The sequence below is a fragment of the Choristoneura fumiferana genome, chromosome 3 (genome assembly GCF_025370935.1).
Source record: "Choristoneura fumiferana chromosome 3, NRCan_CFum_1, whole genome shotgun sequence".
Classification (NCBI taxonomy): domain Eukaryota; kingdom Metazoa; phylum Arthropoda; class Insecta; order Lepidoptera; family Tortricidae; genus Choristoneura; species Choristoneura fumiferana.
Window position 1 is genome coordinate 13,679,852 of NC_133474.1, and position 27,318 is coordinate 13,707,169.

Below are 27,318 nucleotides of genomic sequence, written 5' to 3' on the forward strand. Positions count from 1 at the left end.
TCAAGAATGATAACAAGATGAAGGGTAAATTTAAGTAACCACACAGAATTATACTGTTACTGCTCAAATTGTATTTTAGATAAGTAAACTAAATCTCTCAGAGCTGTTATTGCTACTTCTCTTCTTTTTTTCTTTTTTTTTACAAAAAATAATGAAAATAATTTTCTACTATTCTGAAGTCGGTCGAGGCCTCAGCACGACCCAGCAGGAGTGGACCTATAGTCATCTACCTCACCTACGCAGTACCTATATGTTGGGCTTCAATCACTCCTGCTGGCTCGTGCTGAGGCACCGACCGACTTCAGACTGATAGAAAATTATTTTCATGGTTTTTTGTAGTCGGTTAAATTTTTTGTTATAAATTATTTTTCACACTTTTTAGTATAAATAATCTAAGGTAGGTACAATAGTTTAATATCAACTGCTCGTCACCTTTTACGAAATATTGCTTTTTCCGATGCAGAGACGTTCATTATTGAGGAATCCTGGTGCTTCACCACCCGTTTTACCTTAAGCATTACGAGGAGCATATATTGCTTAGCAACTGTGTTAAAGTAATTAAAATTCAACCCGTGACATACTTGTATATTGAGTATATAGTAACTGTGGACTGGACCGATGGTCAACTGTGGACTTCATCACCAGTTCCACTTAATCAATGATGATTTTTCAAAAGCAAATAAATATATCCAATTTACTATAGGTGTCCCTACAACATTTAAAGAGTTCCCTCGATTTCCTTAAGATCCAATCATCAGATCCTGATTTGATGCTTATGGGATCTAATAAGAAGACATTCATAGACGAACGCAAAAAAAAAATTCAAACCGGTTTATAAATGACGGAGTTCTGAAATAACAAACATAAAAAAACCACCGAATTGATAACCTTCTCCGTTTTTCAAGTCGGTTAAAAATTAAAAAGCCTTTTAATCCTTTGACAAAGGATTCTAAGTTGAAGAGCTAGCTAGAGACTGCAGTTTATAAATAAAAAATGTGACTTTTGCCTCATAATGTATTGTGATATCTCTATAGTTCTCAAATTACCCCGAACCGCGATGAAAATCGGCCAAGTGCGAATCGGGTTCGTGCACCAAGAGTTCCGTACAAATCTGTAAGTATCTATGAATATCCAATGTTAGCTGAGCCGGGTGACACTCTTTCCCGGCCCGGATAATACCTATTTTACTATGATAATACCGTCATAGAAATACCGGCCCTGTTTTTTGTGTACACGCCCATAGAAACTGACATGAGCTTCTATGGGCGTGTACACGAAAAACAGGGTCGGTATTTCCATGTCGGTATTGTCCGGGTCGGGAAAGAGTGTTACCCGCTGAGCCTATTCCCTAGGAAAAATATGCAATGAAAGTTGATTTAGATGATAGGGATAAGAAATTTAGATTTTCAGACTTTCTTATAGGTTGTGCTTGTGCCCTTTGTTGTGCTATGACAGCTACCTTTATACCGTTTTTATACCGAATTACAAATTTCTGTTAACCTACCTATAGGTTTTGTTTCCACTAGGACCCAGTTAACATTACCTAATAATACTTCAGTGGCCATCATACCAGAATATGCCTTATAAGATAGACTTTAGTGGCTTTTATTGTTTTTTGGGCCCATTTGAAACTGATCACGACCAGTAGTCTGGTAAATGCGTTTAATTAATTTCAGTTTGACTAGTAAAAATTACATATAATACTTTTTGAGCGCGCAAGGACGTATTGTACGTACCTTTAGTTGTGGGTAAACGCTCCCTATTGTTTTATTTCCAAGTGGTAATTATAATCCCATCGCGCAATAAATAGGTGATTAGATGACTTGCGCCATATGTTAGGACATTCCATTAATGGGTTACTGTTACATAACACGGCAGTCATTAATTATACGATACAATGTAGATAATGTACTATCATCTATTCTGTGTGTAAAGTCACTGTTATTTAATATTTAATAACATTTAAGATCATTTTCTAGTGTTTTTGTTGAAATGTTTATCAGTAATGTAAGACCACATTTTCTTTAGATGAGATAAGAACTATGCAAATGAGATTTTATTGTATTGCAGTGTTGCAAAATAGTGAAGAGAAACAGCCATCAATTGCAGGGTACTAATATTTAGTCAGAAAAATAATAACATCATTAGTCGCGTGACTATAATGAATATATTCATATATTTTTTCCAAACATAATGATGAGAGATTATGATAATGTAATATATAATTATAATCTGTATTTTTATATTCGCCAAAATTGCTTTCATTTTGTACAACACTTCGTTTATTTAATTCATTCATTATTTAATCTCCTGTGTACTACTACTAGAGTATAAATAAATAAATATCATGGCACACTTAACAACACTGACTTAAGTTAATTTACATGCGTTACCTCTATCCTGTTTGTCAAGAATTTACTTGGAAGCTAAAGGGAAATTTAAATAAAGCATTATGACGAAATATGGTTTATGTGGTTATTGCAACATTGCTTTAGGACTAATTTTCCTGACGTATTTTTTGCATTACTTAATACGACAACTACTCTGTTTGAAAATAAAATTAAAATGTATCTGCAAATAAATGAACAATTATGTAAGCATTCGATCTACCCTCGTATGTAGTAGCGTAGCACCCTAAATAGCTTTAACAAACCCTTCAAACTCCAATTTGATCTGAGCAAATGATATAAAATCAGGTATGATTGGCATGTGGCATAATCAACGCAAATGGCGCTTCCCCAAAATCCGCAGTCAAGCTTGTGATACGCTTTCTGTCATAACACATGAGGGAAAGAACTTTTTCCAAGTAGTGCAAGGATTAGGGAAATTTGTTTTTCTTTTATTTTAACAAAAGCCTAAACAAAAGCCTCCCCCTTAGAACGCCACAGTGAACGGCAACTCGCCGCCACTTGCATCCAGCGGTTGCCCGCAATATTATTATATTATTTGGTTTATTAAACTTAATTGCACTATAGTATACGTATCATGTAGGTACAATATTGACGGAATTAGTGTCATCTAATGGGCCACGGTACTGTCACTGAGTCTCTAACTATTTTTTGTCAGTAATAAATAATACTCATAACAATACAAAAAAAATTTTTGATTAATATTTGGCGTTTACAACACATAAATACGTTAAGTATAGTTATTACATTTTGACAACTTTTTCGATATCAAAATGTCTTTATGCTTCCAATGCTTACAAGTATTTACTAGGTATGAACAATTTTTATCAAAACAAGAGGTACAGTCACCAGCACCAGTATCTGACACAAAAAGCGTGCATAAATATCTGATACGACTCTATTTCTCCCAATACCTACATGTACTACCAACCAATAGCTGTACTACCAATTCATTGAAATTTCACATCGTAAGTTTAAACAGTAACTATATCATGTTATATAATTGTAAAGAAATTACAAAATATTGTCGTTGGCTTTAACAGGGCATCGATCGGCTCCACGACCCGCGACGTCCATTACTTAATTGGTAAAAGCCATGGAGTTGTTGCTTCGTACATTTTAGTGGATAGTCAGTCACTAGGTAACATCCATCATAGCATTAATATAATGAGGACGAAGATAAACTAATACAGTTTAAACATACCTTTGCCATTTTTCACAAGACCTTTGGAACAGAAAGATGTTTATGTTAAGTACAAGGAAAACCATCAATCAACCTAATATCTAGAACACTGGATAGACTTGTACGGAGTTGGCACTCAAAACAATACACCTATCTAAGAGCATGTTTGTAAATGGGCGCATATCTGAATAACGAAAATTGAAATTTTGATAATTAAAATACCGAAGGTCAAAATATCGGACCTAACCTAACCTAACCCTACTTTCGATATTTTGACCATAGACTTTTTAAGATTAGATAAACATATTAATTTTTGATATTCAGATACGTCCCCTTGTAAATATGTACATCTAAAACACACTAGATATTAGGTACGCATTTTGCCCATCTGAATATGTTCGAAGCTAATGCGTATAGGTACTCAATGTAAATTAATTAGCGTATACTAATTTTGGCCATATATAGTAATAACCGTTACCCGCGACTCCGTCCGTATAGAGTTCGGTTTTCACTATCCCGCGGTAACTATACAATTTTTCGGGATAAAAAGTATCCTACGCCCTTCCCCGGGACTCAAACTATCTGTATACCGAATTTCATCAAAATCGGTTCAGCGTTTTAGACGCGATGAGGTAACAAACAAACAAACAGAGTTACAAACTTTTGCATTTATAATAGTAGTGGCATAAAAGATTATGTAACACAATTTACCCACCTAGGTACCTACGAAGCTTGTATAATACACAAAGTGCACAAGACTTGCTGGGCAAACTAGATAGGTACCCTGCACTTCAGTCTACTCATGACTGCTCATGACCACGGCCATTGCAATGTGGCCGAAACGTCGAGGGAATTATTACCCGTTTCGTTCATCAATCATCCCAGCCTATATACGTCCCACTGCTGGGCACAGGCCTCCTCTCAGAACAAGAGGGCTCGTTCCGTTAAGCGTGATAAATCCCAGGTGTTGTAGGTAATAATACAGCCGTCAAGATAAAATATCAGTTTCACTGCAAATGAAAGTTAGCGTGCCTGGAGCGCGAAAGAAAGATGTTTTGCGGCTCACATAAAAGCAATGAACTTTCGCACGCGGGTTGATTTAGCGTGGTTTATTCTGGAATCAAAGCCGAGGATTCGGTCTGCGGTGAGTTGTAATTGAATTTGGTAAACAATACGTTTCCCGCGGAATCTCGGGAGCATTCGCCACACGCACTCTCCTACGCACCTGCTCGCCGATTTATTTATTGGAGGGAACTTTCTCTTTGTATTACTAAATAATAAGTAAGTAAGTAACTAAAATACAATAAATTCTTAAATGTTATTTCATACCTGTGAGCGACTAGCCTTTACCCGCGGCTTCGTACGCGTATACCGTTAAATCTAGCAATTGAATTAAAATTCCGATATTTCACTAAAAATCTCGTGGGTTCCCTTTTTTTATATTATCATGCGGGCATGTGGGAGTTCCCTAAAAATTAAATCTTAAATATCATCAACATTACATGAAAAACCGCCGAATTTCATTTTATTGATGCTAAGCATTTGTAATTAAACGTGCTAAGGGTTATATTAGAAACTTTATATATAGTCGTTCAGTTTTCTCATATTTTTCTGATTATCTTTAAATCTTTTCTTTTTTTTCCGTATGAACGTATTATACAAAAAAAGGTGGAATAAATCAGTAAAGTCGTATGTATGTACTCAATTTATGACGTTACCAAGGGAATTAGGTATTTATTTTAATGTATTTAGTTGGCTTTATAGAGATATCTGCCCCATGTACCTAATGCTTGACCGAGCCATCAAGTTTGACCTATCACTTTTTGTAAGCCATGCCTACTTGCCGCCAAATTGCTGTTCAATTACCACCCTTACCAAAGGTCGTGTGCCTTTTTAGCCGCGAGAAAAAACAATAAAGCAATCTCTCACAAGTATCGTTTTCACCAGCGCCATGGCAGATCAGTGTAAACCCCGCGTGATAATTGAATCGAGGGGTTCGTCCAGCCCCGGGCAATGATACATACATTCGATTCGTATACGACCTCTGTACAAGCCATTGTCTCATAAGGGGACGTCTATCTTTAATCGCTTGAAAGTATCATTAGCGCAAACTATTATGCCAGTGAACGTTGGTCATAACATTTATCGATGGCCGTAACCTGTTTAAAGCAGTATCAACCGCATATATGAAACTGATTTACATCTATTATTACATCTCGTGTTTGTTTACTTACATTGATTCTTTTTTTGTTTGGTTCAATTAAAGCACGTCATCTCGCACTTCTAACTTGTGTCTCTCTGTGCGATGAAGCCGTGTAATTTCATTGTTGTTCATCTTCCCGCGAAGCTATCTCACATTATTACACAAGTTATATGAAAATAGTCGTAAATACGAAAACAAAAGTGCCATCTCTCAGCGGGTCGACGCAGTTCGTATTTGCTCTCCTCCGGGAGGGGGTCATTACTAAACTCCATTACACTTTTTGTGCCAAGTGTTTTGATGGTAAAACAAGGGTGAAAACGACCCTACAAAACGAATGACAGGCTCTCGTTGCCTCCCGTTTTTTACTGCTGTGAGAAAGAATAACATTCGTTATGAATAAGTACCAAAAATAATATGTTGTGATCATATGATCCGATGACATATTCAGTGAATTGTTGATGTATTTTGTTAATAATAATAATAATAATCAATTTATTTCAAGAAACTATGAGACTCATACACATGTTTGCCGTTAGTAAAATCTTATCAACTAAGTGTTAGTTTTAAATAATTTATTTATATGTAATTTATTTGTATGTTTAGTACACTCTACTCTAGAAATTAAATAAAACTCGAGTAATGAAAGTTTCTAGATCAAATTTAGGTATATTATTAATTCACCAAGAACAAGACCGCTTCAATTCACTTCAAAGCGTACCCTGCCCACGCCACGGGAATCTCAATAGCAAACTCAAGTAAATTTACTCAGGCAAAATAAGCTAGGTAATGAAGTAAATTAAAGACCAAATGAAGGTTCAACTACCTGCAAACGACCTACCTCGCGATTAACGCAGCGAGAATAATGTAACGCGCTCAGACAAAATTCGAAGTAAAGACAGAATTTCTACGAACCACAAAGTGAGGCTGGTAAAACTACGCCTCGCAATACAGTTGTTGTCACTACTTTGCTGGTGTGCTTAGTTGTATCATGTAAACGGCAATACCAATACGGCAATACCCCTGGTGTTGCAGATGTTTATGGGCGGTGGTGATCTTTTACCATCAGGAGACCCACTTGCTCGTTTTCCATCCAGTCGAATAAAAAAAACGTACTTTTAACCTAACTTAAGTTTGTAAATCAAAAAATTCTGTTTTTGTTTTTTATTTCGTCTGAGTTAACGGGCTTTTGCGGAAACCCGCTACACAAGTGCAAGTGGCTCGGCTCATCGCAATTACTTTCTGTTTTTATTCTTAAATTTCTCTTGCCAGTTCTCATCGATAAAAAGATGTATTGTGTACTGAAATTACGAAACGCCTTTGTTTCCATTTCCTTGCATAAGAGTGTGTCTTCATAGATTATAACTAGGTGACTACGCGTTAGAAATAATTATGATCAACTACTGTTTACCCGCTGCTTCGCACACGTAAATCATTAGATCCAGCAGCTGAATTGAAATTTCGGGATTTTTATAAATTCCTGTGGTAATTCCCGAAAATTAAATCGTTGTTTTCATTGACGTTACATTAAAAACAATCATGTCACAAATTTCATGACTCTAAGCCGAGCTGTTGTTATTCCAAGATTTTATCCCTATCCCGTGGGAATAACGGAATAAAAAGTAGCCTATGTTTTATTCCAGATGTTAAGCTATCTACATACCAAATTTCATCCAAATTCGTCCAGCCGTTTTAGCGTGAACGTAACAAACATAATCACTTACTCACATACAAACTTTTGCATTTACAATAAAAGTAGGATCTTACATCAGTATTGTTAAGATTTTTGACAGGAAAATTTGATATTCTAATATTTTATTAAATCCATACTAATATTATAAATGCGAAAGTGTGTGTGTTTGTATGTTTTTCCGTCTATCACGTCTAAATGGAGCGACGGATCGACTTGATACTTAATTTGGTATATAAAGAGATAGTTTATGGGCCAGAGAGTGAAATTGGGTACTTTTTATCCCGGAAAAATGCACCTCCCGAGGGAACAGCGCGCGATAACCGAATTCCACGCGGGCGAAACCTCGGGCAAAAGCCAGTGCATTTATAAAACTTAACAAAACACATTTTGCACAATACATGTCATAGAAAACGGTATATTTGGATCTTTAGACTTATCCTGATACACTGACAACGCATATAGAGGTCTCTTGCCGATGTCATACTTGTGTTGATGAAGCTGCGGCGCGTCGTGGACTTAATGTGATATTGAACTAGTTACGAACAACAAATCATAAGTGAAATTTCGCACCCATTTGCCTAAGTGCATAGCATTTTCATGGCTTAATACGTTTGAATGTGCCATTGAGTCAATCGCCATCAATCTTTGAGGGGTGCAGGGTAATGCGCGCGACATATGGCATAGTCTGAGCGGTGTGCACACGCACGCGCATTGCGCTCGCGCTTTGTACTCCTGCGCTTTCCGCTTCGCTGGCGAAGAATAGCCCAAGTGACCCGCGCCGACCTTACACGTGGTAACACACGGTAGCACCCGTATATTATAAACTCGATTGTGATCTTCAGAATTATGGTTATGTCTAATGTCATAGAGCTTGGAACATGTATTCGCGTCGGTATGGCGGGCTGTAAGTCACACCGGAGAAGTATGGCATTACGCTACCGCCTACTTCTTTTTTTATCGACTATCGGAAAATACAAACATTTTTGTGGAACAAATCGTTCGACACTCGTTACTTATCCGACACGTTCGATTAACGCCCACGCGATTGGGCCGCCGGTACCAGCGCTATGACCATCATTTTCTTTTTTGTCATTCCGTAATTAGACCCCTGAAGAACCGCCATACTGGTACAAATGACCTAATATTTTGTGTCACTATCTCCCGGTCTATGAATGTTAAATAGTTAAACGGAATTGAACCGTGGATTAAATTAAATTGTTTATTAAACCCCCGCTCGCACCTCTGAGTTTTTCTGAATTCATGTGCGAAATTATATAAATAATAATAATAATAATTTAATAATTTCAAATTTACCACGAGCTTTACGGTGAAGGAAAACATCGTGTGCAAACCTGCACAACCTGCAAAGCAATTTAATGGTGAGAGTGAAGTTCCCAATTCGCACTGGGCCCTCCTGGGAACTACGGCCCAAGCCCTCTCATTCCGAGAGGAGGCCTGTGCTCAGCAGTGGTCTCCGAGACCTGTTTCTGTAATTACTAGTTCAATCATCTGCTCGTTATTGCTCGTTACTACTGACATACCTATTGGTTTATCTTCAAAATCTGTTAGAGGAACAAAACCAAAAATCTTATCGAGTTTCAGATGGATAACATAGAAAAATCACTACTGGACTAGCAACTGGTTCTCTTTGTGCTCAAGCACTTGTTCAATGACAAGTGCTGCAACAATAATGGCTACTTGTGACTGAACTACTTGTGAACGTTTGCAAATGACCCGCATTTTGTTATTCATACCCACCTCTTGATCTTTTCATGGCGGACCCAATTTGTCGAATGATACAATGACGTTCTTTTGATGTTGATAACTAAGTGATTGCATTGTACTAGCTAAAGCCCGCGGCTTTGCCCCCGTGCAAGAATAAAATCAGGCTTCACACGCATCAACCATTACTTAGGTCTGGCCAAACACAATACAACCACTGCAGGGCTACTACGAAACTCGAAACTCGAAGTTCGTATCGTACCGTCCCTCTCTCTCTAGTATTAAACAGTATAAGTGACAGAGGGACCGCACGACACGAACTTCGAGTTTCGAGTTTCGTAGTAGCCCTGCTAGTTTACTGCTTCGCGGGTCTGGTAGTTGGATTGAAATTTCGGCGTTATAGTTAATTTTAACGGCAATTACCTAAAAATTTCATCATGATCTTCATTTATGCTGTATGATGAAAATCCGTGCAAAATAAGTATTGTATCTTTGACTTTCGTACTTTCGTATCTCAACCGTTAAGAGAAGTTTCCCTGCCGGCCGCGCGGCCGCGTTAGGTATTCGTTTGGGATATTTCTGTCTTTATCGCTCGTGACATAAGCACTTGCAGCCGTCCTCCCATGCATTTCGCAACGATGTCCGTAATTTATATCGAGATAGCTGTAGGCTTTTCAAGATTTGGGCGGTTGAATTTTGGGTTTCGTTGTCCTCATATTATACGAAAAGTATAACCCCGAAATCAAAGATTTTTTACAATCAAGATATTCATATTTTCTATGCCTGTGGTTTTTTCGATTTTTGTAAAAATGCTTTATTAGTCTGTAATTCACGTGCAAAGTTGACATATTTTTTTTTGACGACTTTTGAGCTCCTGTAATTCTGATATTACACATTAATATGAAAATCTGAAAAACCACAGGCATAGATAATTACGTCTAGTCTATACTTACAAAATTTAATCTATTTCTGTTGCCTTGTTTTCAAATAAGACCGGGACTACGTTTGTATGGAAACTTCTCTTAATGGTATCGACATTTAATTTGGGAAAGAAATGTAGTTTCACTGTCAATGCAAATACCAGCAACAATCAACGAGAAGTACCACAGCAAAAAAGCACGAATTAAAAATCATATGTTTGACAAAAACTTATTTTCTGCTCAGAAACTGAACCTTGAGGTCTTGGGCCAAGAACAGATCATACGACAGGTTGTTAATTGTGTCGCGGGGATGAAGGATTGCAGCGGGGAGGGGCGCTAAGTGCCGGGGGGCCACATGTCGCTCGTCGCGCTAATCTCCAGGATTTGCCATCCGATGTCCCTCCATCATGCATCCCGCTCCCCATTACCCGCGCACAATACATCTATCTCACCCGGCTCATTGAATATTATTGCTCTATGGGGATTTTGAAAATATGGAGCCGTTTAGCGAAAGCCGTACATTGTATCCATACTGTGGAATTATTCAAACGCGGCTCGTTGCATGTATCACTTAATGGTATTGGCTATTAGAAGTTTAATCACTCGATTTGCGACTTTATGGGCGGCTTAGGATTTTATGTTATTGTTTATTTCTAGTGTTAAGGTATAGACAATAAGTATATGTTTTAATTGTAATTAATTTCAATGTAAGTAGGTAACCTCTGAGTGAAACGTTATTCACACTGAAACAACATATCGCTGTGATCCGTGACGACTTTCATTACAAACATTTCATAATCCTAATTGAACAGTATAGTAACATACTGTTACATACAGTAACATACAGTATTAGTAACATACAGTATAGTAACAGAAATAGTACAGTAACCTTCAATGCAAGCACCTACCAAAATATTGATACGAGTATTGTATGCTATTTTTACTTTTGTCTGAAGTTCATTACGTCTTTATCCTAAAACCTCTTTACTTAATTAAAAAAAAATAGTACGTATCGAAATGCCAAAAATAATTACAGGCTACTTCCATGAACGTATTTAGTAGGTACGCCAGTACATACTAAGTTACTATTGAGACAGACTAAGTATTTGGACTTCATTCTAAAATTCTGTATTGTTTATTTAGGCATTGTGGAACTTAGACGTGATGGGCGAGAATATAATATTTCAGTAATTTTAAGAATTCGTCTACTTATTTCATTTATCTTTTAGAGGCAGTATGAAAATACAAGTCTTCTCCCTTATCCAAAACTTCAAAGTACCTGTATGATATTATGGTAAAAATCTTTGACTGATTGGTCTTTTTTGTGACCTAGTCTCAACGGAAAACTACGTAGCTGACGTAATAGATTGTAAAAATATCAGCATTTAATCAAATTAAGTATGACTACAAGGAAACCATTGACTCGGCTCATGATCATAGGTAGTTAAATAATTAATCCCTTTGTGGCCATCTATGTTGCAATTTAAATTGCCACAATAACGCTTTAATTAGTTAAGTTTCATGATTCTCCGTCACGCTATTTATATTAAAGCATGACTTATTCGAACTAAATCAGTAAGTCGATTTCTGTACAATGATCGTAGCTGTCAGCGCAGTGCCATACGGCACAACCCACTGCACATGGCGACTTTTGTACAAACAGCCATGAGTTGAAAAAACACGTTTTGTTCACAGATGACTTCTAATACAGGGTGACAGTGTTGATTTTCCTGCAGTAAGCAGCAGGAACTGCCTGCAAAGTTGTATTGGTTTTGTGCCGGTATTGTAGGGATCGCTTGTCATTGCTTCCCTCGCAACCCTAAAATAGGTCTATTCTAGCAAACGGACGACCGACAGGTTCACTTTTGTTGTTCCACAAAAGCCGCGCATTACAAGTCCGATTGTTAGCACAAATGTGGATTACTAAGCGATTTCATTTTAAACGATTACCCATTCCTATTACTAACCTACTCATAGGTACAGACATGTGTATGTTTACTTCGTTTTTTTTTGTAGATAAGAAATTTATTTTTCATAATTATTCCTACACCTTGTTATCTTCTACATTTAAAACAAGTTCAAAAAAGTGTTACAATAAATTCCCATGGCAAAATTTATGCTATTTTTTTCGCGATGCTGGACAGTTTTCTCGGACGCATTGTTTGCTATTCCAGAACAAAATTTGGAAAAAACAAATTTAAGTAATTAATTCGGTTTTGCTATGAAATTGAAAGAATATTTCAAATGAATTTGTTTATCCATTATACAATTTATTATTGAGACAGACTAAGTATTTGGACTTCATTCTAAAATTCTGTATTGTTTATTTAGGCATTGTGGAACTTAGACGTGATGGGCGAGAATATAATATTTCAGTAATTTTAAGAATTCGTCTACTTATTTCATTTATCTTTTAGAGGCAGTATGAAAATACAAGTCTTCTCCCTTATCCAAAACTTCAAAGTACCTGTATGATATTATGGTAAAAATCTTTGACTGATTGGTCTTTTTTGTGACCTAGTCTCAACGGAAAACTACGTAGCTGACGTAATAGATTGTAAAAATATCAGCATTTAATCAAATTAAGTATGACTACAAGGAAACCATTGACTCGGCTCATGATCATAGGTAGTTAAATAATTAATCCCTTTGTGGCCATCTATGTTGCAATTTAAATTGCCACAATAACGCTTTAATTAGTTAAGTTTCATGATTCTCCGTCACGCTATTTATATTAAAGCATGACTTATTCGAACTAAATCAGTAAGTCGATTTCTGTACAATGATCGTAGCTGTCAGCGCAGTGCCATACGGCACAACCCACTGCACATGGCGACTTTTGTACAAACAGCCATGAGTTGAAAAAACACGTTTTGTTCACAGATGACTTCTAATACAGGGTGACAGTGTTGATTTTCCTGCAGTAAGCAGCAGGAACTGCCTGCAAAGTTGTATTGGTTTTGTGCCGGTATTGTAGGGATCGCTTGTCATTGCTTCCCTCGCAACCCTAAAATAGGTCTATTCTAGCAAACGGACGACCGACAGGTTCACTTTTGTTGTTCCACAAAAGCCGCGCATTACAAGTCCGATTGTTAGCACAAATGTGGATTACTAAGCGATTTCATTTTAAACGATTACCCATTCCTATTACTAACCTACTCATAGGTACAGACATGTGTATGTTTACTTCGTTTTTTTTTGTAGATAAGAAATTTATTTTTCATAATTATTCCTACACCTTGTTATCTTCTACATTTAAAACAAGTTCAAAAAAGTGTTACAATAAATTCCCATGGCAAAATTTATGCTATTTTTTTCGCGATGCTGGACAGTTTTCTCGGACGCATTGTTTGCTATTCCAGAACAAAATTTGGAAAAAACAAATTTAAGTAATTAATTCGGTTTTGCTATGAAATTGAAAGAATATTTCAAATGAATTTGTTTATCCATTATACAATTTATTTAAAATTTATTTGGTGGTCAAAATAAATAAGGGGTCCACCGGCTCTAGTGTAAGTTTTTATCAAACATTCGCTTACTACTCGAAGTAGACGTATTAAATCATCGATACGTAACGTTCGATCGTCGATACATTCCCTACTGTATCTAAAAATTCGGTATCACCCGTGACTCCTGAGCAGGTTGTTTCTTACCATCAGTTTTGTCTAAGATGCTATAAAATAAGTACTTCATTGAATATTTTTATGACTTTTCGTAACACCCAATAAAAAAGCAAACATTTTAAACAAAAGTAAGTTAGGCTTTTTCTGTACTTTCAGTCCGCAAGTCTTGCGGTGGATTTCCATACAACAAAAGAAACGTAAAAATATTTCTTTATTCAAGCAGTAAGTCAATAGAGGTTTGAGGCATTGCCCTCTAGGTGGTTTCAGGAGGTGGGGAGGGGTGGTGCCTAGGGACGCGTGTACTCTTCTTGATTACAGAACACCCCTGTCTACCCTCCGCCCTCTTGCAGCCCAGTCCTCCACAATACACGCTAACCTACACGTAATATTGCCTGTATTTGTGAAAAAATAAAAATATGTCAACACTATCTTTAATTCTATTATAGTGTATTATTTTATTTATTAAGTGCAGTTAATATATCACAATTGAGATGCGGTCTGGTGTTTTAAGTGGACTTCAAAAAAGAGCAGATTCTCAATTTGACAAGGTATATTTTTTGCAAGTCAAGCCAAAGCATAATTTCGGTGCAAAAAACAAAGCCAAAAAATATGTACTAGTAATACCCAGAATCGATTAAGATGAATTGCATACGGTTAGGTAGAGCAAATCCAACAATTATAGATAAATATGTTGTTTGTTTTCGGGATTTCAATCCTCAAGTAATAAGAATATAAAACCGGCCAAGAGCGTGTCGGACACGCCCAAAATAGGGTTCCGTAGCCATTACGAAAAAATTAAGTAATATTTTTATAAGGATTTCGTATTTTATACGGAATCTTCCAAGTTTAGGTATATTTTATACCTTAGGCTGCTATTTACTCTTAAACTACCTACTAATAATTCTCAAGCAAACTTAGCCGTTATAGTTTTCATTGAAAGTTTCATATACATACTTACTACCATTCTGAATTATTTCAAATTTTTACACCCACCGGTTTAGATTTTAGAGGGGCGGGACGGACGCTTGATTTTAATGAAAATTTGCACTTTAAAGTTGAATATTTTGCAAACAAATCACTGAATCGAAAAATCGTTCGAGCAACCCCCAAAATACCTATCCAACGATATGCTACACTACAAGGTTGGATGAGAAAAAAAACACCCCACTTTACGTCTACGTACACCAAAAAAAATGTTTTTTGAAATTTTGATTGTACTATTTTGTCGGCATAGTTAACATACATACTTATTCGTGCAAAATTACAGTAAGTATTCTAGCATTGATTATCCCTGAGCAAAGCCGCGGACGGACAGACAGACAGACAGACAGACAGACATGGCGAAACTATAAGGGTTCCGTTTTTGCCATTTTGGCTCCGGAACCCTAAAAATATAATTCCGTGTGCTTACTCGGAATAACTATTGTTATAATGCTTATTAATAAATATACCTAATGTGAGTATTTAAAATGCTTATTTTGCGAAAGAACCAATATAATTAACATAGTTATAACGATTGCTTTATATTATTACGATAAATACAGAGGCCTTATTGTCCAATACACTCGAAATCACAATCGTTTTCACCACTTCTTTTCTCACACGATATAAGCCGAGGGTAAAAAGAGATGGCAAATGCGATCGCGAATGACAGTGCGTTAGAGTTAGACAACCGGCATCAGAGGCGTGCCTAACGTTTCTAAGCTGGCGCTCGCGATCGCAATCAAATGAAAGTTTTCGCATACAAAATCTTTCATTTCATTGTGATCGTGAGTGTTAATGTTAGGCAATATGACCTCTGAGACCGTATTGTTTAACGTTTCTGACACTTGCGATCACAATCAAATGACAGTTTTTGTATGCGATATAACTGTAATTTTCACATTGGCCTTTAAAAGACAGCAAAAAATCTATTTTATAATTATAAATACTTCATACTTAATATTACTATGGCAATCATAGATTAAAGGATTTATTTCTTTGACTCGTGCCCTGAGAGCTCCCTTCTTGCTTATTAATTTTTAGTTATTGGAAAAAAATCTATAGGTTTTAATAAGTTTTCACACTTCATTCACACAGACGGACAACGATGAATGGGAGTTTCTGTAATATAAAAATCTTACTTACGAGTATTTAGTTGGTGCTAGTACTCGTAACGTGAGATCCTTTGAGAACTTTGACATTTGCGTCACGTGTGGGATTGGTTAAATAACTAAATGAGCCAATCACAAGGAAAACAGCACCTCAAACGGAACTCAATAACGCCATCTAGCGATATTTTACGAGTCCAGAAACCCTCATTGGATCACTCCCTTTTTTTTCTTTTGAGCTTCGGAGTCTTGAAAATGCGCAAATACACATAATTTGTACAAGTTTTCCATTTAAGATTGGCATATATCGTTCGTTCACCTAAAGTCCTAGCCGAGGCCCCCGAGAGCCAGCGCAGGTGCCGCCGGCGCCGAGATTGTCCCATCAAACATTCACGAGCCCAGCCCGGAGCGCCCGTAAAAATACATATTCTAGCAGAAGACCCCGCATTTAATACTGCTCCGTAATGAGCATCCGAGGTCGGCAGACTCCTTAATTTCCTCCTTAACGTGCCGTTCAGGTGGATTGTTCGTCTTTATTAAACGGTTTATAACATTAGCAGGGCACTGCTTGAAAATTTAATCACATGGTTACGTGAAATATGTTCATTAAATTTATCGAATGACTTGACTGTAAGTACTTCTATAATCCATCAAACTATATACGACGACCGGATGGCCAAGTGGTTAGAGAACCTGACTACGAAGCTTGAGGTCCTGTGTTCGATTCCCGGCCAGGCCAGACATTTGTGTGAATAATACGAATGTTTGTTCTCGGGTCTTGGATGTTTAATCTATCTATCTAATACCTTTAAACGAGCAATATATATATATTTCGGGGATCTCGGAAACGGCTCCAACAATTTCGATGAAATTTGGTATGTAGGGTTTTTCGGGGACGACAAATCGATCGATATTATAATAATTTTGGCTTGAGGTTCCGTATTATTTACGCAACAAATGTTCTCAACATAATGGGTCAAACACGACTTAGATGAAAATCGGAAGTGCGTATATTATTTATAATGTTTTTGATGTTGACTGTTCTACACTATACAATTTCAAAAATACTTACTTGTCGCTAGGATTCGCGATGTCATTGCTCATTCACCATTACCTTTTATATTTCGTTTAATAGTTTTTTACCGAACATCGGCAAAACCCACCAGACACTGCAAAATTGTTTTCTGATGGACAGAGCCTTGTTAAAAAAAACTAAGTTCTTGCTAAAAGTAATGACGCCAATGATATGACTAGTTCATTTGGCAATGTTTTTATCTTTCAATTCAATTTGTGTCTGCTTGTGACCCAGAACTATGCTATTAACGCTGTCTGTACTCTGCGAAGCCAAACAATCTTTAGGTACAATATCTCTCGATCCCTATCTAAAAACAAAACTAAATAATCCCGCATAAGTTTTACCCACAACCAACTCATGCAACAAAAGAAGTCAAAAACCAGCTACCGTAATAATTTACCACGCTACCCTTGGTCCCCCGCCATCCGACCCATACGCTGCGCCTGCGTTGTTTTCATATGAATTTATTAGGGGGAAAACATGCATGGGTTATAGTCATTAACCATAGACTCATCGTTAAGTTAGCCATTATATATATTGTGGAGATATGCTAAATCATAATTACTATAAGTTATGTTAAAATTGTAAACAAAATCAGCTCTCAGGAGATATTTTTTTAAAACGTTTAAATCCTAAACCATTTAAGCTACAATATATATTAAAACAAAAACAAAAATCATAATTATAAATTAGAACAGTCTGGCAGGTAATAAAATACAATTTTTCGAGACATCCTAACGTCAGAATGAGCGAGAAAAAATCATCAACTTCTTTTAAAATTTAAGCAAAATAACTTTCCGGCTCGAATGCCTATTGCCTACCGCTGACTTCCCTAAACCCGCGCACCCGGCGCGTTCCTCTGATTGATTAAAACGCTAACAAAGGGCTAAAGCTGATCACTGCGAACTTTATACCGAGAAGCCCTTTATATTTGAGTAATCAAAAACTCTATACAACAGCAACCACGAAAATTATGGCTTTTCGACAAATCATGTCCTTTGTCTGGAAAAATTAAGCGAACCGAAATGTGACTTCAATTATGGCTTTGAAAACAAATGATGATCGAATTGAATAATTTCCAGGGCTTCCTTCACTTTTCGTAAGTAAACGTTTATAGGGTTCCGTACCCAAAGGGTGCCAACGAAACCCTATTACTGAGACTCCGCTGCCTGTCTGTCTGTCTGTCCGTCCGTCTTTCACAGGCCTTTATCTCTTAAGCCTTAAAAGTAAGGCACTTGAAATTTTCACAGATTATGTAATGCTGTGGCCGCTATAACAACAAATACTAAAAATAAAATAAAGTTACAAATTAAAGGGGGTCGTCATACATAAAACGTGTTTTTTTCAGCGTTTTTTGGTTGCTAGGCATTGTTTTGTTAGCCGTTGCTAGGTGGCCAAGTTTGTCACCTAGCAACGGCTCTATGCCGTTTGAATGTTTACCTTTAAGTTTACGATTTTAATGATGTTTCATAAAAGCTTCGATACTTAATACAGTGACTGTCTGATTGTGTGGTTTATTCGATTTTGTATTGCAAAATAAATGAAGCAATTTATGAACCACAAACCTCAATGAACCCAACTTTGATAAAGCGCTCGCCAAATCCGCACCGTACTAATCACTATGTTTACCTATTGTTTTTACACAAAAAAAAATCATACTAAGTATAACACTATTTACAAGGTTTATAATTCAGTTTAAAATGTATTCACACTAGTCGAGCTTCTTATATTGAATTACACAATATACGAAGTCCGCCGATTTTCCCGCGAATAAACCGCGTTGACAGCCATTTTTTTTGAGCCGCACGGCGCGTGGCAAATAGTGGCAATGGTTTCAGACGCCAATCAGCCAAACTGCATTGAGTTTGGACTCGTTTGATTCGTCTTGACGAGTAGGTACTTTGATAACCAGGGCCATAAAGTACCGTCAGCATAAAAAACTTATATTAGAATTTTTTTAAGAAAAACTTTTACTGAACTGTTTACGAAACAAATGTCGAAGGCATGTACGGGTCCGACTCGTACTTGGCCGATTTTTTATGACTTTTATAAATGTTCTATTCTAAGTACTATTTTCTTCTAGATAATACAATCTCTATAATACAAAAATATAATTATGAGAAACGGTCATTCGTAATAACATCTTTTACTGTTCTAGAATAGATAATTACCATCACCTGACGTAAAAAAGTACCTATGTACTATAAGAAAAAAAAAACAAGATTCATTATGCAACACTAAATACGCAGGCCTTAAGTTTCCGCCTTTTTCCGATTTGACTAGTCAGCAAGCCAAGGCCACTGTGGCAGAAACAATTCAATCGTTTTCAATTCTTTTCTAATGGAAATAATTCGTAGCCTAGTAAATCCTAGCGCAAGAGTGAGCTAGGTTTTACTAGGATGTGTGTGATGTGTCGGATGTAGGTTCTATGCAGAGCACAAATTCTTCAATGAAATTTATTGACAACTTTAAAAATACGTATTGCAAAAGTTTCCAAAATCACAAAAATGGAAATTCACAGCTCAATTTGGAGAACTACATCCGTTCTAAAGACGACACCTGACCTGATAGCCCAGTGGTTAGAGAACCTGGCTACAAAGCTTGAGATTCCGGGTTCGATCCCCGAATGGAGCAGATATTTATACAGGGTGTCCCAAGACCATGCCACATGGAGGGAAAGTATCTTAAATATTTAAGATAGACAATTTTTTTTTTATTTGTCTGGATGGCAAACGAGCAAATGGGTCTCCTGATGGTAAGAGATCACCACCGCCCATAAACATCTGCAACACCAGGGGTATTGCAGACGCGTTGCCAACCTAGAGGCCTAAGATGGGATACCTCACGTGCCAGTAATTTCACCGGCTGTCTCCTTTTAGTAATTTTACTAAAAGGAGACTTCATTTTGATTTAGAAAATAATTTTAACTGCATTCAAAGATTTTTGAATAATCGTCTGTATGAACCGGGAATCGACCCCGCGATATGGTAAAAAAACACCCGTAATTTTACGCCACCGATCAAAATCCTTTCCCTTTGCATTTTCCCTGTGTGGCATGGTTTTGGGACATCCTGTATTAAAAATACGAATGCTTGTTTTCGAGTCTTGGGTGTTTAAACAGTGTTTAAGTAGTTAGGTACCTATGTATCTATCTTCTATATATATAAATTTAAATATAAACTAAAAAAAAATAAGTTTCAATTTCGAGGCAGCTTTCAAAATTATTTCAATAATAGAAAGCTACAATGTGTCTCTAATCGACAATTAAGAATATTAAAATAGATTATAACGTAATTCATGCCCCGCGGGAACTGTATAATTTCTCGGGATATAATCCTATATCGTGTATGAAGTCGCGGGCAAAAGAAACGCGTACTTTGTCGTACTGTACTTTAACGTTTTCTAAAATTCCACCCCTGAATCAGCGAAACAGGGTTTCAAAGTTGGTACCACTTATAATTAATTACGTATTTAGGTTAATTTTTGAACCTCAAATTTAACGCCAGCGAAGCCGCGGTCAAAAGCTAATTAATTATATATATCCTTTGCATATACACATAATAACACTAGCTTTCCTAACTCTGGGACTAGGTCAATTGGGGTCAAGTGTCCCGTGATATTTATTTTTAATTTTGTTTATTTATCAAAAAAGTCAGGACTAAGGAAGCTAGGGTAGATTTCATTTACAAGCATAAAATACCCAAAAGGAGTACTTTTATTTCTAATACAGTTCTAATCTAAGATATAATCGTACAATTTAGTGCGTATCATCAGGTGGGCTGAGGTAAACCAAGGGTAGAAACGACAGATGTCGCCCCCTGCGGAGCAGATGATGACTCTGACCCTACTATACCTACGGACATCAAAATTGTTACTTTGTTTCGAATAATATGTTATCAGTTGCGCGTAGGGGTAATTATAGAAAGCAATTAACTAGTAGCCAGTTGAAATATTTTGGGCGACAAGTCATGTCATGGAGGTATCCAACCATAGATATTATGAAATGAGCTTACAATTGAGCTAAGGGAAATGTTGATAGATCGCTTTTAGTCCACTGTATGCGTGGGTAGTAGGTATGCAAGATTAAAAATATTCTGATATGTGAATAAGTAAATAAAAACTTTTTAACAAAAAAAATAATCGCTGAAAAAAATTAAAAGTAAAAAGTAATAAACCTTTTTTGTTTAATCTTAATCTAGGTGCCAGTTTTAAGTCGGTGCCTCAGTATGAGCCAGGAGGCAGCAACAGAAGCCCATCAGGTAGACGACTAATAGGTCCACTCCTCCTGGCTAGTGCTGACTGCTGAGGCAGCGACTTCAAACTGGTACATGCCAAGATTCAGGTTAAGCAAAAAAGGTTTATTATTTTTTAGAGTACCAATTTCTCTAAAGATTAATTAAATTAGGTTATACACAGGACTATTAAAAAGAGTAGAATTTATTCCAATATTATTTCCTTCCAGAACCGATGTCACCGTTCTGTCTTCTCTCTTTAATGGCTTTTTTTTATTGGTACATTTATTTATGTGTTATTTGATTATGGCTACTAACCATCGTGGGTAAAAGCACGTTACAACCCAAATATAAAGGTATGACATATACTTTTTATACATTTGTTTATTACAAAATACCGCAGGTACCGAAAGACGTGCGAGTGAAATATATACCGGAAGGAAGCGATTGGCGCCGCACGCGCCGACACGTGTCCACTTCCTGTCCTAATGTGATAATATAATAGGAGACGTCTCCACACTCTTTACGGTTTAGTTAATTTTTTGTTTTGATTTCACTTTTTCTCACGCCTTTTACGTTGAACTATTATTTTACACGGGGTTATTTTTATGTTGATAAAATAGGTATCACCCGTAAACTGTATGTAAGTACTTTTTTTTACGTTGCGGAATAGGTACCATCGCGAACCGTGATTGTTGTGCCACTCGCCACTATTTAACTATAATTTAGCCGGGTTATACATACTTGTGGTAAATATTGACATTAATAAACCAGAATAGCATTACGCGGTTAAATTATGGAGTTTGGCAAATGTCTCAACAATCCCGGTTCGCGACTATTTGCGAATGGATACAACGATCATTTTGAAAAAGAATAAATCAATGTTACCATTCCCACGCTATCCTGCTATAATCCTACCACAATTATTGACTGATATACGAGTATGAATTATGTTACAACAACAATTATTATTGTTCCATACAATATAGTTTAGTAAAATAATAACGGACCCAGCCGCCGGCTAAACGCACCCTAACCGAGTAATCATAGGCTTTAAAATGATTCGGTATTGGATGGGGTTCCTAATAATAGGAAATATATTGACGAAATAATCCTCAATTATAATGCAGAATAAGAATTTACGAGAATTTATTTTATGGCATATCTATGTATCACCGACATAGAATACATATCAAAGTCAAAGTCAAAATATATAATTTAGGCTAAAAAAAATTAGGCTATAACAAGCACTTATGAATGTAAAAATTATGGGTGCCAGAGAACGGTCAGCGACCATTTATGTAAGCCATTAAATAACATTGTATGTAATTCTGGTTTTGTTAAAAAACAACCTCGTTGAGTTTTTTGATGGGTTCTTTCTTTTGTCAACAGAGATTTTTGGTGGTAGGTTAAGTAGGGACTTAAACTACCAGCCATTAGCCCCGTTGTAAATGTAAGTTAGATATTTTTGACATTCGTAACTGGCTGGTTAAAGCCTACATTTTTTGACTTTGACTAGATTGTTTCACTTATTTTTAACAGACTTCAAAAAAAGGAGGAGGTTATCAATTCGTTTGTATTTTGTTTTATGTTTGTTACCTCAGGACTCCGTCATTTATGAACCGATTTGAATTTTTTTTTCAGACCGATAGAATAATTATTTTCATGGTTTTTTGTAGTCGGTTCTATTTTTTCATACCTATCTATCTACATAGTGTGCAGAAACGTACTCGTAAGTATTAACTAGTTTTCTGACTTCTGAAACTGACCTATTTAACAAAAATGAAAAACACCACTTAAGTAATTACTCATTATTAATATAAAAAACAGGTACGTATTGTTTGATCGCACGCGACGCCTATTTGTACAATTTACTAAGTGCAGCGTTATCGAACAACAGTGGCGGATCGTTATGTTGTCTGCGTTAAAATCAAAAAGCGTTCATCGACGCTCCTACAATGTGAAGAGCACTTAACTTGATTACTTGAAGCCGTATGGTGCGTCACTGCCCACGGGCCCACGGGCAACCAATACCCGCCCCGTCGCGTGGCGCCGTGCTCCTACAAAACCCTGGCACGTGACTATCGCCCAGGAATTGTAGCGTACAATATGAACATATATTTATGAAAAGCTAACAAAAAATCGACAAAGAGCAAGTCGGACTCGCGCACAGAATCTTACGTCTCTAAATAAAAATAAGGGAATTTCAAAGAAAAATCTTATTCATATAATGTATATTGGTAGGTATTTGTTAATAAACATACGTACATAATCAGATACAACCAAATTTCAAGTCTGTGGGTCAATCGGAAGTTTCTTCAGAACAAAATGTTGTAAAAAGAAGTTGTTTTTGGTGGCTTATCATTCCTCTGTTTTCCAAAACTTAAAAAAAATATAGAATTTTACAACTATATATTTAGGTAATTAATGCGAATGAATTCTAAACAATGATACCCCACTGGATGGTGAATTTTTTTACGCCCCCTTTTTGTGTTTTTTTTTATTTTTGTTAAAATATTTTTCCTACGACCGATTTTATTATTTCGAGTTTCAGGTTTGTATGTTTAACCCTTACATAGATGGAACGAAACAAAAAAATAAGGGGACCGTATTGTTTACAACTGTTCTTTATGATCTTGGACAAGAGACCTAGTCAGTTTGAATTTCGAGATATATACGGAACCCTGGTGCCCGAGTCCGACTCGGACTTGGCGGTTTTTTTTTATAACTTTACAAAACGTGCAGCACACTTCGTGTGCTTAGTGTTGGCTGGCATACCTATTCATTTTAGCCTTGCAAGGCCCTCATCATGCCTTCACCGTTGACAGAAAAAAATGATGTGATTGCTATATTCAATTAATTAATTCAAGCATGCATGATCTCCGGAGATCTAGTAAAAGGTTGATGCTATTATCAGTATTAACCTATCCCACTTAGAAAAGTGAAAAACCCCCGACATTGTCATTGACATATATGTCAAAGCCAATTTTTATCAAACATAGTCGCTTTCACGTAAAACTGCATCAAAATCTATCCATCTGTTTGAGAGCTATGATGCCACAGACAGACATTGACGTCAAACTTATATCGAAAATGCAAACTGAAATATAGATGCATAGAAAAACCAGAAAAATAAGAAAATAAGAATTTTCCGTTGCTAAATGTTTTGTTGTATTTTCGATATGGGTTTTACGGGATGACCGTAAAAGTAACAAAACATTTGGAATTGAAATAAAAAATACAAAAAGATTCCAAAAAAACCAATCTTAATTTGATTGCTTAATAACGACATCTCTTGTCCGGGTGAGCAGTTGGTTCCAATGGGGTGCTGAAAGTTTCTCGATGAGGGCTACAGCATAGATGTCGCTAGTGTCGCTGCTTAACTTGCTTAAGTGACTAAATAAGAAAACAAACAGGCTGAGATATGTAGTGCATATGAGAAATTCGTGTCTGTATCACTGTCCAGTGGTGGTGTAGTGGTATAGCACGTGGCACGGAATGCCGAGGACCTGGGTTCGATTCCCAGCCGCTAGTCCTATTTTTCTGGTTTTTCTATGCATCTATATTTTCAGTCTGTATTTTCGAGATGGGTTTTACGGGATGACCGTAAGTAACAAAAAATTTGGAATTGAAATAAAAAATACAAAAAGATTCCAAAAAACAAATCTTAGTCAAACTTATAACACCCCTCATTTTGCATCGTGGGTAAAAACGTCCAAAAATTATATATCCAGCGTCCCAACTATTATTGCAAAACAAACAATACTGTTCAAGTCAACCACGCTGGTGACCTTGCCATTACAACTACAGACCTATCTAATCGCTAACTTCAGCTTAATTGCACCCGCACTTGGCATTATTTATTTGTAAAAAAATTATACCTATTTAAACAACGTCTCGTACAAGGAACAGAAAGGTCTCAATGACCCTGGCTGTAGTGCCCTGCTTTTTCTATCTTTGGTAAGCACAGGACAACAGTTACTTTAACTCTTTTGTTTTCATTTGCGTTTGATATTGACGGTACCTAATAAGATGACGATGGTCGGTTTAATTAAAAGTAATTCTATTGTTATTTCTGCATACCTGCATAAGCAATTAAAGTAAACATTTTTTTATCAAACATAGCCAGACAGAGCCTTAAAGTTGATCGCTGTGATTAATTCAATGAGAAAATTTAAGAATAAATACGATGATATGCAAAACACAGTGATTACTTTGTGGCTTTGATCAATCTCAGTAATCAAAGCAATAATGGCTAAGGGACCCCTGTGCATTTTTTGTGTAATTTTCATTTTTAATCCACTTGATAGTTGACATTGACACCAATTGACCTAGTCCAAAACTAAGCAAAGCTTGTACTATGGGTACTAACTGGGCAACAGATTTATGTAGATAATACTTAAATACATAACATTAAACGTCCAAGACCCCAGAGCAAACCGTCGTATTATTCATATAAATATCTGCCCCGACCGGGAATCGAACCCGGGACGTCAAGCTTCATAGTCAGGTTCTCTAATCACTCGGCTATCCGGTCGCCAAAGTCATTTACTTACTTTGTTATATTAGCTTTCATAATCAAGATTGTAATTAATACATACATTTTTTTCTGCCAAGTTTCTTACAGCGCCTTCTTCTTGGTAGGTAATGATGGTCTTTCCAAAAACGCAGGTAGTATAAAAAATAGGTCAAGTGCGAGTCGGACTCGCGCAAAAAGGGTTCCGTACCATTATCTATACAACATTAGACATTAGCAAATAACACGTTTGTTGTATGGGAGCCCCCCATAAATATTTATTTTATTTTTATTTAATTGTTTATTTTTAAAGTGAATATAGAAGAAAGAAAGAAAGAAAGAAAGAAACATTTATTCGTGACAAACATAAGAACAATGGATAAAAAAAATAAAGAAAAATACGACTAAATATTCTATGAATTTTTCAAGCGTCCACCTGTTGCCGTTATTAATATCGAGCAAAAAACGGCAAAAAAAATCACGTTAGTTGTACGGGAGGGAGCCCCCCTTAAATATTTATTTTATTCTGTTTTTAGTTTTATTTGTTGTGCTAGCGGCAACAGAAATACATAATCTGTGAAAATTTCAACTGTATAGCTATTACGGTTCATGAGTTACAGTAATAGGGGTCCCGTTTTTACCCATTGGGTACGGAACCCTAAAAAGTGACATGTAAAAGAGCTCTTTACGGCCTATTTAAAACGAAAACGTTTTGATTTTGATTCTTGATTTAATCACCTCAATTCACCTGCATTCATGGATTTCAGTAACTAACATTTAAGGATTCGCATGCGCTTTAAACTTGCCGACGGAACGTAATACAAGCCAACAGTTTTCTTACTGACAGAAGAACAATGGACATTACGGACAGTAATGCTGCAGCTAACGGCCGTTATGAAGTAAAGTTTGGATATTGATAAAGTGAACCATAGGAAAAATGCTATAATTGCTATTTTTCTTAGGTCGGGATGTCAGGTAATGTCCTCGTGTACCCAAGAGCTGCGATTCTCTTGTGAATTTGTCTGGAGGGGCAGAGCAGCGCTGAGGACAGCGCCTCCTTAGGCAACGGTCAATGATTTCCAGGCTAATTTTCGAAACATCCTCAGCCGATGGCTATATAATCTCGACGCGCGGAAGTGCGATTATATGCCGTTTGAATTTTCAGTATTTTTTTTTAACTGACATTAAGATATTATTATGCCCATAGAAACTGCCACTAATGAAGAATAAATTACTAAATAGTAAGGTGGATAAATCCAAAACCAAATGGTTCGGCTCTATACCTGATCATTTTGTTTATTTAAGAACCTCATAATACTTTATTTAAGGTAGGTATAACTGGAAAATGATTGGAATTCTCACCTTCAAGCGCCTTGTTCCTCGCCAGCAATGCCAACAGGACGTCAGGAGGCGGCGGGTCCAGCGGATGCATAGTCTCCAGACCGTCCATCTGCCCTTCCCGAGCCATGCACTCTACGTCACCGTATCCTCCTTCCATTAATGCACTACGTCCGACCAACACACATTGACTCAACCACTCGATTAAACATCCCGTATTGACAAGATCACAGGTCTTCAAAACAGTCGACACGCCGTGTGACTTTGACCGGAGCGGCAGCGACCGGCAACGGACGGCTCGCCGCCGGGACCCCACGT

At 36.7% G+C, this 27,318-nt stretch overlaps 1 protein-coding gene across 2 annotated transcripts in view; it reads right to left on the bottom strand.

Moving 5' to 3' along the window:
- Positions 1-27,318, bottom strand: part of Lim3 (Lim3 homeobox protein) — an 81,073-nt gene extending 53,755 nt beyond the window's left edge. The window contains exons 1-2 of one of the 2 annotated variants that reach the window (XM_074085719.1): positions 27,025-27,318; positions 3,613-3,633 (exon numbers count right to left, since the gene is read on the bottom strand). In XM_074085719.1, the coding sequence (XP_073941820.1) occupies positions 3,613-3,633; positions 27,025-27,160 (157 nt within the window). In that variant the 5' untranslated portion in view covers positions 27,161-27,318. The remainder of the gene's footprint in view (positions 1-3,612; positions 3,634-27,024) is intronic. The other variant, XM_074085720.1, reaches the window with a different exon arrangement.